The sequence below is a fragment of the Tenebrio molitor genome, chromosome 2 (genome assembly GCF_963966145.1).
Source record: "Tenebrio molitor chromosome 2, icTenMoli1.1, whole genome shotgun sequence".
Lineage (NCBI taxonomy): Eukaryota > Metazoa > Arthropoda > Insecta > Coleoptera > Tenebrionidae > Tenebrio > Tenebrio molitor.
In genome coordinates this window covers 6,945,386-6,956,256 of record NC_091047.1, presented here as the reverse complement: position 1 = coordinate 6,956,256, position 10,871 = coordinate 6,945,386, and the positions used below count along the sequence as shown (strand labels likewise).

At 34.8% G+C, this 10,871-nt stretch overlaps 1 protein-coding gene and 1 long non-coding RNA gene across 4 annotated transcripts; one reads left to right on the top strand and one right to left on the bottom strand.

Moving 5' to 3' along the window:
* Positions 1-1,950: 1,950 nt before the first annotated feature.
* On the bottom strand, positions 1,951-2,771 carry LOC138123621 (uncharacterized). 2 transcript variants are annotated; one of them, XR_011156865.1, is made up of 2 exons: positions 2,654-2,771; positions 1,951-2,549 (listed from the first exon to the last, which is right to left on the bottom strand). It is a non-coding gene; the product is annotated as an uncharacterized lncRNA (long non-coding RNA). The 2 variants fall into 2 exon arrangements; XR_011156864.1 differs by having other exon boundaries at positions 2,643-2,755.
* On the top strand, positions 2,519-10,781 carry LOC138123611 (uncharacterized). Of its 2 annotated transcripts, none has more exons than XM_069038379.1 (24): positions 2,519-2,833; positions 2,893-2,994; positions 3,039-3,329; positions 3,380-3,694; positions 3,778-4,023; positions 4,276-4,391; positions 4,444-4,615; positions 4,679-4,776; positions 5,655-6,120; positions 6,604-6,818; positions 6,874-6,940; positions 6,990-7,159; positions 7,473-7,672; positions 7,727-8,002; positions 8,055-8,205; positions 8,260-8,418; positions 8,468-8,558; positions 8,860-8,927; positions 8,976-9,379; positions 9,428-9,801; positions 9,855-10,060; positions 10,115-10,380; positions 10,432-10,567; positions 10,616-10,781. In XM_069038379.1, the coding sequence occupies exons 1-24, from the start codon at positions 2,680-2,682 to the stop codon at positions 10,691-10,693; spliced, it is 4,821 nt and encodes a 1,606-aa protein (XP_068894480.1). In that variant the 5' UTR covers positions 2,519-2,679; the 3' UTR covers positions 10,694-10,781. The 2 variants fall into 2 exon arrangements, with proteins under 2 accessions (XP_068894480.1, XP_068894478.1); XM_069038377.1 differs by having other exon boundaries at positions 4,264-4,391.
* The last annotated feature ends 90 nt before the right edge of the window (positions 10,782-10,871 follow it).

The window sequence follows — 10,871 nt, the reverse complement described above, 5'->3', positions numbered from 1 at the left end:
TTTTGTAAATGTGAAGCAAAAACGAATAATTGCGGGCACTAGTTGTGACAAAAAATGATAACTAAGTAAGTCATCAAAAATAAAAATCCATTCGTAGTTTGATTCATACAGGCACAAATAACGTAAAGCATATTGAATGCAAACTCCCTCTTCATTTTTGCTACACAAAGCATTTACCCCCGTCTTGCAGACGGTGTAAAATCAGAGTTTACATTTCTTTTTTCATGATACCATTTTGTAATCAGGATTTAACAGCAGGGTTTGCAAAAAACATGTTTTTTTTATTTAAAACCAAACATACCGTTTTTTGTTTAAAACATGATTTAAACTTGGTAAAAAAAAAATGTTTTAAACCAATTTTACACACGAATAAAACAGCATTAAACCGGTTGAAATCTTTATTATGTTGCTGTACTTTTACGCTCGACCAATGGGCATGCACACTGCGCAGTTATATTGCAATATTGCAATGCAAACTACGAAATTACCGAAATTTAGATTTCTTATTATTTTCTCGTGTTATCTCTAGTGGTATAATAGTAGTTTATTTAACGAGTTCGTGTGTAAATTGGGTTTTTTTTGGTACTCGTGGACTTTTAAAACGCGAGTGAAACGAGCGTTTTAAACTGGACCACTCATACCAAAAAAAGCTCAATTTGTATTGGAAATGTGAATAATCTGAATAAATGAGCATTGCTAAAAAAAAGTTGAATTCTTGTCTTTTTTTTTGTTTTAAACAAACGTGTGTTTTTTATACAACATGTTTAAAACAATGTTTTAAACTGTAGATTAAAACATAATGTTTTAAACATGCCAACCCTGTACTCAGTACTCAATTCTTGATTGAAATGACACCCATCACAGACTAGGCCGTTATTAAAATTTAACAGGTCAAGGGTCAAGGCGGTTATTTTTTGCTACCGTTGCTGCGGTTACGGCGCAGATGACAAGTAAATTTAATTTGAAGTAAAAAGAAATGTCAATCTTACAAATGAATCATCGTTAAATGTTAAGTACATATTATTGGTATAATGAAAAGTACTGAACGATATTCGGCCGATACGCAAATAACAGACTCGATTGATAATAAAATCTCGGCTGCGCCTCGATTTTACAAACTTCAATCTTATCTGTTATTTACTACATATCGGCCTTATGACGTTAATAACTAAAATTACCTACAGCTAATTTTCACAGCAAATTAAAACGCCAGCAATACTTTCGATTTTTGATTTTAAACCATTTTTTATACAGTTCTGCTTGCTGCATTTTTATTACATGTTATTCCTAAATGCTACCGTTTTCGTATCCTTATCACTTAAAATTAAGGTTTCCTCAATACAATTTTCTTTCGTGACGGAAATGAAGTGTTCAGCCGAGATAGTTGAATTTTCAGAAACCTTTACGCCCAGTAAAGGTTTCTGAAAATTCAACTCCTCCAACACGAGTTCAAATCTATCAAATTCAGCCTTTTGCGTTGTAATCTTTGAAAACGTACTCTATTTCTAATCTATCCAAACAAAAAATTCGACATAAAAATACAATCCCTAATTTTTGTATAAAGATGAAAAAACAGAAAAAGACAACTTTTCAAATAGAGCTCCTATTACGGAATATTCCCTCCTCATTTTAATTTCGAAAGTAAAATCACATATAAAATCAGTAAATTCTGCTTCCGAATACTATAGGCCACCATTTAAGGTAAGCGATGCACCGTTTGCTTCTCTTGTTATCACTATGTAAGCCAGAATACTAGAGTTTGGTACCAATAAGAAGAAAGTCAACAAGAGAGAGTTGACTTTTAAAAAAGAAAAACTGTCTAATTATAAAATTATGAATGAGTGAGTTGTTTTAGCAATGAGACGCACAATGTTTACTTATCTATAGGTAAATTATTTGATAAGAATTATGAACTAGAGATAAGTTTTTCTAAAAAAAAAGTCGATAGAGAATATTTTATAATTTATAGAACCTTGAGTTTCACCAAAACAACTTATTTGCAGTGAAAATTGTTTAAAAGATCGCATCTCTCACAAATATATGTGTGTTCTTGTGAGGACTCCCCATGGACGTCGAATATAAAGGACAAACATTTTCGCGCTTCCGCTGTATAATATTTATGAGAGTTACACTATATTTACATAGTTTTATTTTTTTTTAAACAATATCTTATGATTGTGTCATTTAATGTTTTTTGTGAGCGACCTCATTCTTCACATTCGATGTCATTTGTATTCCAAAAGAAAAGATCAAGATCTGACTCGTCTTCTTCATCAGAAGTTGGTAACATTTTATCTGACGATGTTCCATCTCTGCTACAATCCCACGATCTTGACACCAATGTAGGGTGTTTTCAGTAATTTCCCAAGATTCCCAACTGAGGACAATAACAGTTCCATCTGATGTAAACACAATATGTAATTTGTTTACGTTTACTGTAAAACGTACGCAATAGCTTAACGTAGATTAAATTTTATTCGCCGCCGGTAGACAGATTTATCATTGAGGAATTTAAAAATGGTCAACTTAAGTGATCAAGGTCGATATATCTAGAAATAAATATTTGCATTAACATTTTTGCATACTAAAAATCAAAAAGTAAATACGGAAAATAAGTACATACTGATAACGTGATTAGGTACCTCAAGTTTACCTCATTCCTTGTAAGATAAGTCGAAAATGTATTTCATACGGTTATGTTTGCTGCTTTTTTATTTGAAAACATTGATTCATTGTGAAATAATTACGTTAAAGTATAACAATAGTGTTGTATGTGTTGCCACTGAAAGTGATGTCAATTCAACAATTTATTTGAAACCCCAAATTGGAAACGGTAAATAGTACTTTTCGCATTAGTACGAACGTACGGTGATGATCTTGTAATGATTCTAGCTACATTAAACAAAACACTAAAAGATGAATTCGAATGGACAAATGATGATTGGGACAATAAAATATTAAATAGTGGAATTGTAACCGACGAACGGTGGCAAGGTAACACTAAAGCTCTTAAGTTCTTCCCACAACAATTATTTTAGAATTTAAGATTGTGGAAAATGTAACGTATAATAAAAGTGGCACGTATGGTTTATCTATGTGTGGTAAAGGCAATCTAACATTAGATAACCCAAGACGGATTCAAGACTCCACAAATCGAATGTGTGACGAATGGAAACATTATAAAGTGGAAATTGAGAAAACTAATACCACTTACAACATTACTGTATTTAATGAAGCAAACACAAGCGTTGTCACGAAGACATTTGGTGCCAATGAAACCATCAAGATAAAGAGTACACAAGGTCCATCTTTTTGGAAAATGCATAAAAGCAAGTCATATTTTAAAATCAGTATCTCCAAATCAGTTTTTCGTTTGCAGTAAAATGTAAGAGATCGGCAACGCCTAGTGCTGTTTCTAGTTCCATCGACGTCTTTTGGTCAGGAAAAGTGCATCTGTCAATGTTTGTATACGTAAACGTAAATAGTAGCCTAAGCATAACATTAAAATCTGACGATAAAAAAGTAAATCAGACAATTCATGGAGAGCTTAATTCAGCAAAATGGCAGAAAGTTGAGTTAACTATTGAATCCGTCAACAAAACCACACTCTACATTGATAGAGAACTTACCAGTAAGGATAAGGAAAAACCATTGTGGGCAATTGATGCTATAAACTTCCGTTCTCATAAACCAGGTTAGCAGAAAAATTACAAAAAACAAGTTAAAAAATTAACACAGAAACATGATAGTGGTTGTATTAATTATAAATGTTTATAGCAATTTATCAGGCACACCTGACTGAACACTACGGGTCTACATTTCCTATATGCAAACCATTAAATTCTGCTAATCACTTACCGTCAACATATGGTAAAACGGAAGAATTTACTCAAAACGAAAAGAATAGATACTGTCACTTCGTTCATGAGAAAGACTTATCCCAATGCCAACCTAATAAGAACACCAATGGGATTTATTATGATTGTGACACATGTCATAAGTTAAGAAGAAACGATTGTTCTGGTAACTAAATTGTTTTAATTTATAAGTCGTGTGGAAATGGTAATTAAGGCGCCAGTCAAACTTATTTGAAACTAAATTCCTTTTAGACCACAAATCTCTTATAAATCTTTCCTGAAGGGCCGCACTAATGTGGCAATTTCATTTTTTCCAAAATCTTTTTCATCTAACGTTCAAAATTCGACTGAATTTTTGGATGGTGTTTTAATTTTCCGTTTATGTTTATAATTCCTTAAATTCCAGATAAATTTCCAGTTCTAGTACCTACATTGGAAAAAATTTCAAACAAATCTGTTACAATACGAGTAAACAATTTTAGATATGATTCATACGAGAGGGAACCCAAGTATTATCAAGTGCAATTCAAACAAGTAAAACGTAATGGAAATAGTTACCACTATTGTTCAATATTTAATATTTTAGGAAAATGAACAACAGTTTAAAACATTTAAAACTATACCCTATTCAAAGAGAAACGAAACTTTGGAAATTCCACAATTATCAACAAGAGATTGGAGTTACAGAATAAGAATTTTACCAACAGTGGACAGCAAGTCTTGTGAAGTAAAAGTCCGGGAATTAGAAGTTTTTAAAAGTACGAGAGAATACAATATTTGAAATTTGAAAAATAAATTTAGTTTATTAAATTCAATTTCAGGATCTTTGACAACGACTAACGTGACGCCTACCTCCATTTCCTTAAGTTGGTCAGATAATATGAAGTCTAAGTCATCAGAATGGATCATTGATTTCAGGGTAAAATTCAGTTTTTCTCATTCCAAAGTAGAGGTTTATTTTATTAAAGGGATAAAATTAGCGGGATAAACAATTATCATATATAATATACCAAGGGACAGATATATTGCCGGAAATTTTTTTTGAGCAGTCCTCACACACGAGTGTTTGTAACAAGAAAATTACACGAGGGCGCTAGCCCGAGGGTAATTTTGAACGACAAACACGAGTGTTGGACTGCAAGAAAAAATTTCTGGCGATATATATCTGTCCCGAGGTATATTCAATAGTAATACAACGAGTGGGTACGAAATTGCCGGAAATTTTCGATCTCAGATACGAGTATTTGTTTCGGCGACAATTTTCACGAGTGAGCGAAGCGAACAAGTGAAAATTGTCTTAAGAAACAAATACGAGTGGTCTGAGGAGAAAATTTCCGGCAATTTCGTACCCACGAGTTTGTATTCGGCATGACAATTCACCGAGCGAAGATTGAAAAATTTAATAAAATAGAAAATAAAATATCCTAGTGGAAACATTTTGTTGGAAATTTTTGGTGGCAATTTTCACTAGTGAAAATTTCCGCGGCAATTTTTTTAAAACAAACGTGATTGGTCCGTACTGATCAATTTCGTAAATCTGATTGGTCGAGAGAATGCGAGTTGAATTGTCGGAAGAGAATCGCCCGAAAAAATTTTTCCCTAGGTCAATTATATCGGAAATTTTCCCTAGGGAAAATTTCCGCTTAATTAAATTGTGATTGGTTGCTATTCAAACAATTCGGAGTTGTGATTTGTCAATATAAATCATGTGACATTTGAGGGCGATTCTCGATTCAATAGTTGAAGGAATCTCTAATATATTTTCTGTCAATTCAACATTATTGTCGTTCTTTTTAGTGTCAACAATTAAACTGTACGACACCGCAACTCGTCGACTTTATAAATGTAAAAAAGCTCACTCAAAATATAAGCAGCTTAGAACCTTTAACAACATGCGACTTTAAATTGTACACAAAAAACAGACTACTCATCGACATGATTAGTGTAACTACTCCTCCGAAATCGCTGGACGACGGTGAATTCCCAAACGTTTCATTTCCGAATAACTTCCACATAAAAATCAAATTCCCGGAATTCAACGGACCGTTAACTTATAACGTTTCTTATCTCTGTGTTAACCAATGGTGTAAAAAAGATTCTGTTGGGAGCTTTAGCACTGTCAGAGAAAACTGTGAACGTAAAGAATTTACGAGTATAACAAACGTTACATTAAAACCGTTTAGTGATTATAATGTAACAGTGACCGTGTCCAGATCAACGGAAAAACGATTAAAGACGTACCAACTCAAAACTCCATCGGGAAGTAAGTCTATATTATTTGGGGTGTTTCTGAAATACATGTGTTAATTTTAACTAGTGAAAGAACTCGCCAATTTATGAAACTTTTCTCTATAACATTTTGCAAAATTCGTATAAGTATTCCAAGATTTTTTGCCCCTCAATTTTTACCAAACGAGTCGTCTTGTGTGATTAACTAGTTCCTATTTTTTGTAATTTAAATTTTAATTATTTCATTTTTTCTGTAACAATGTAACTTTTCAACAAGGCTCCGTTTCTATCACAACAGAAAATATTCACTCTTATCCATAGGCGAGTATACACTTTGATGGCTAATTTATTCCAAATTTTAAATCAATTGATAATGCTTTTTCGTAAAAATGTTATAGAGAAATGTTTCATGAATTCGCGAGTTTTTCCACCGGTTAAAATTAACACACGTATTTCAGATACACCCTGTATAAATTTTGATTAAACAATTGTTAAAACAAAACAATGACTTTTATAGAACCGAGAAAAGTGCAAAAGTTAAGCATTTATTGTCGGGACCGAGAAACTTTTTGGATAAGATGGAAGCCTCCGTATCCACCAACAGGGGAAATTTTAAATTATACGATATTGCAAGAGAACAAAAGTCTTACACAGTGGGACTACACTTCTTGTACTTGGAATGACTTCACTTGTGCCAAACTGTATGCACAAAGTGTATCGTCTAATATCACAGTAATTAAGTACTTTTGCAAAGAAGGCAAGTGTAGTAATCGCCGTTCTGTCGTAGGTACAAGCCCAAAACAAAGACTATGAAGAATGGGGGAATCCAAAATCACTGTCTTTGTCGTTAAATGGTCCGTTTACATTTCTCACGTAACCGTCAACCGGCACATTTTGTTACAGATTTTCAGAGACCCCAAAACTTGACTTTAGAAATACATTCTTCAAACGAAGTAACAGTGACTTGGGAGCATCCGTTTGTGAAAAACTTTTACCTAAATATTTCAAGTAAAGGCACCAGAAACAACTATCCTGTGATGCCGGATAGTTGTCAACACAAATACGGCAAATCTGTAAGATAATAGCTATTTATTTAACGAGTTCGTGTGTAAATTGGGCTTTTTTTGGCATGAGTGGGTCCACGAGTGCCAAAAAAGCCCAATTTACACAAGAATAAGTTGAATACAACGTTTTTATATTCGACGACCCCCTTAAAGGCTCCAAATCGCTTAAAATCTTTAAAATTAGCTTGACGTTTCGTTTTGACAAGTTGTCACATTTATCAAAATCCGTTCACACAGAAGAAAATTCTCAAATTCTGACAGTGTCGAACAAAAAAAAAAAAAAACATTTCGACGTTGACTGCATTTTTAACTGAATTTCTAGATAATTGTTGACTATGACATCGTGTATAAAATTAGCGTGTGGCCCGAAAGCTCTCAAACAGAAAATGCCACCATTACAGCGCTGTTCAAAGCTTCCCCGTATGAACTGTCATCGAAGCCCTTCTTAAAATTATGCTTTGACGAGTTTGATATAAATTGTACATTTCTTATTCCAAAGCCCGAACAATCTACGGAGACAAGGTTTTTATTATGCTTACACCAAACTGATTATCTGTCTGGAATACGCTTCGTCAGTTTCAGAATTGAAGTTGACAAAAACGGTGCTAGATGGAATATCACTTACTTACATTTCGACAACGATTACTTGTCCGTGGCAAATTACTCTTTGAATTTGCATTGTTTCCAAGGTGGAGTCAAACAAACACTTCCTGTTTATCTCGTAAATGGTAACACAAGTTACCTTATCTGCCAAACAACCAACCAAGCAGCAACAACTGCAAAGGCAGCATTTATTTGTTTCCTAATTGTCGCAGTCGTGACGTTTCTCTTTGTGGGATATCTCATTTTTGCGTTTGTTTGTCCAAAAACAGATCTCGTCTCTTTTATTTATGATTACTTCCAGGTACATCTTTAAGAAATATCCTTTTGAAATAAGACGGACTAGGAGTCAAAATAAACATGAATTTCACCCACCGGAAACGATAGACACTATACGACGTTACCAAGAAAAGAACGTTAGAACTATTCGGAAGAAATGCGACTTGCCTCTAAACGTGCACACAATTTTACATTTTCAATTGCTTCATAATGGATGAATTTTGTTTCAGAGCACAGAACTTGAGGTACTGATAGAATCAGAAAAACCACGTCAAAGTGTTAAATTAATCGATTCGGTACCCATTCTAGTCAAGGATTTTGAAAACTATCTTATAGCGTCACTTGAAGATAATTCATTCTACCATAATGCACTAACAGATCAGTACAAGGTAAGACGCACATCTTTGATTCACTTCGATTTTATTTACACTTTTTCAGAAATTACAAACAAAGAAAAATAAAAAATCGTGTACTGCTGGGTCGCTGCAAAAAAATAATCACAAAAATCGTTACAAAAATATATTAGCATGTAAGTGTTAAAAGTGCAATTGTGCTTTACAGGAAACATTTTCCCTCGTAGAACGAAGAGAAAAAAAATTTCGATGACTGAAAAAAATCTAATATTGGGGTTATTTCGATTTGAATGAAAAGTCTTAACTAACTGACTTCTTCTTTCACATCTATGAAACTTTGTATACTTCTTCAAGTCTGTCCTTACACCCTTTTAAATTAAATCTTGTACATCTTATCTCGATCTGATGCGGAAATGTTCACTGTGGAGCAGAATAACTAATTTTATGTCGCGGATAATTCATCTTTACGTCGTCTAGATGATGATACGAGAGTGATTCTCAACGACAACGACAATGAAGATTACATTAATGCCAATTACATCGAAGTAAGTAAATTGTTTAGACGTTGACCGTCATAACCAACGTTTTAACAGGGCTACGACACCCCCAAGGCCTTCATAGCGACTCAGGCCCCGTCGGAATCAACTTTCGCCGACTTTTGGTGGATGATTTGGCAAGAAAATGTGAAAAACATCATAATGCTGACCGAACTGATCGAAAAAGGTCAAGCCAAGTCTGAAAAGTATTGGCCGGAACCGCAGATAAAGAGAAGATTTGGAAAAATTCTGATCGAGAATGTCGTCGAGAAGATTTTTTCTGATTACATTCACCGACAGTTTAACATCAAGTGCGAAAACGAGGTGCGGCAAGTCCACCACTTCCAATACACGACCTGGCCGGACCACGGGGTGCCCCTCTATCCGCAGAACTTCACTCCTTTCATGAAGCGCTTGTTGGCGGCACCGCAGCAAAATTCTCCAATAGTGGTGCACTGCAAGTACGTAAAATACACTTTCAGGTGCTGTTAAGTGAAATTTAATTCCAGCGCTGGATGCGGAAGGACCGGGACCTTAATCCTGTGCGACATAGTCTTACGAATGGCAGCTAGAGAAAAAAAGGTCGACTTTGTTAAAGTGTTGTTGAAAATGAGAACGCAAAGATGCAATCTCGTCAATAACGTGAAACAGTACATTTTCGCCCACTTCGTCGTTCTGGAGTGTCTGTTCCGGGCAGACTTTTCGATCCCGGTCAACGACGGTTTTCAGGACGAAGTTTTCAAGGTGTTGAGAAAAATTTCGGTGAAACCCTTGATGGAAGAGCTGGATAAAGTGACGGAGCAATTCTACAGACAAAATAAGAAGCCAAGGCAGTTGACCGATGCTAACAAGAAAAAAAATCGGTTTCCTACAATTCTACCAGGTGAAAAACATCACGTTGAAAAAATTCGTTATTCGTTACTTTTCTCATTTTAGGCCATTCGCAAGTATATTTGCCAACCTCTTCGGAAACCCCATCCAATTACATCAACGCTGTACGCGTCGACTGTTACCGCTGTCCAAAAAAATTCATTGTGACGCAGCAACCCTTACCAGACACCGTTCAAGATTTCTGGAGACTGATCAAAGGATACGAAATCAACACAATAGTGTCTCTGAACGACATCGAGGAAAACGATCCTGTAATAAACAATTGGTACAAAAAAATTTATTGATTTAAACGTTGCTGTTTACAGAATTGCCCCGAATTTTGGTCAGTCCATGACGACTCCACGAAGCTTCACGTCTTGGACGTAATTGACGACAGGGTATACAAAATTACGAAACTGAAAATCGTAGATATGGTAAATCGGTCCAATGAAAAAACTGTTAATGTTTTGAAAATGAAAAACTGGAAGCGCGACACACCGAAACCTGTAAACATCAAAGATTTGATCGTAGTTTGGAAGGAAATGTTTAACAGTTCGTGGAAGGGCGACAGTCAGATCGTCATAACCTGCTAGTCAGTGACGTTTTCGTGTTATTTTTCACCATTAACAAAAGAAAATTTCAGTGACGGAGCTACAGCCAGTGGTCTCTTCGTCGCTCTGGCTCATCTCTTGGAAAAAATAAATTACGAACAAATTTGTGACGTGTTTTCTGCAGCCAGAACTGTGAGGCAAGGCCGCGAAGAGTTTGTGCAAGACTGGGTAATTATCGTTGTCGGTCGTAACAACTGTGGTAATTTTTTGTTTCAGGCTCAAATTGAATTTTTATATAAAGCGGCGAAAGTGTACGTGGAAGAATTCGACAATTACGACAACTTTAATGAATAAGTCAAATAATCATTACTACGTCGCGAAGACTTTAAAAATATTGTTTTTGTAGTCCACTTTTTGCACATGATATGATTTATAGATTAAATTGTCATCTTTTCTTTCTCCAAAAATGAATATTTCAAAAGCGTGAAGCGAAAAAATCTCTCGGGAATGAAAAGGTAACAGTAAGATATTC

Bases quoted from the DNA above. Each gene is read 5' to 3' on its own strand.
- LOC138123611 (XM_069038377.1), top strand. From the start codon at position 2,680: ATGTATTTCATACGGTTATGTTTGCTGCTTTTTTATTTGAAAACATTG. The intron at 3,695-3,777 runs GTTAGCAGAAAA...AAATGTTTATAG, and splicing joins CTTCCGTTCTCATAAACCAG to CAATTTATCAGGCACACCTG. The intron at 4,024-4,263 runs GTAACTAAATTG...CTTAAATTCCAG, and splicing joins AAGAAGAAACGATTGTTCTG to ATAAATTTCCAGTTCTAGTA.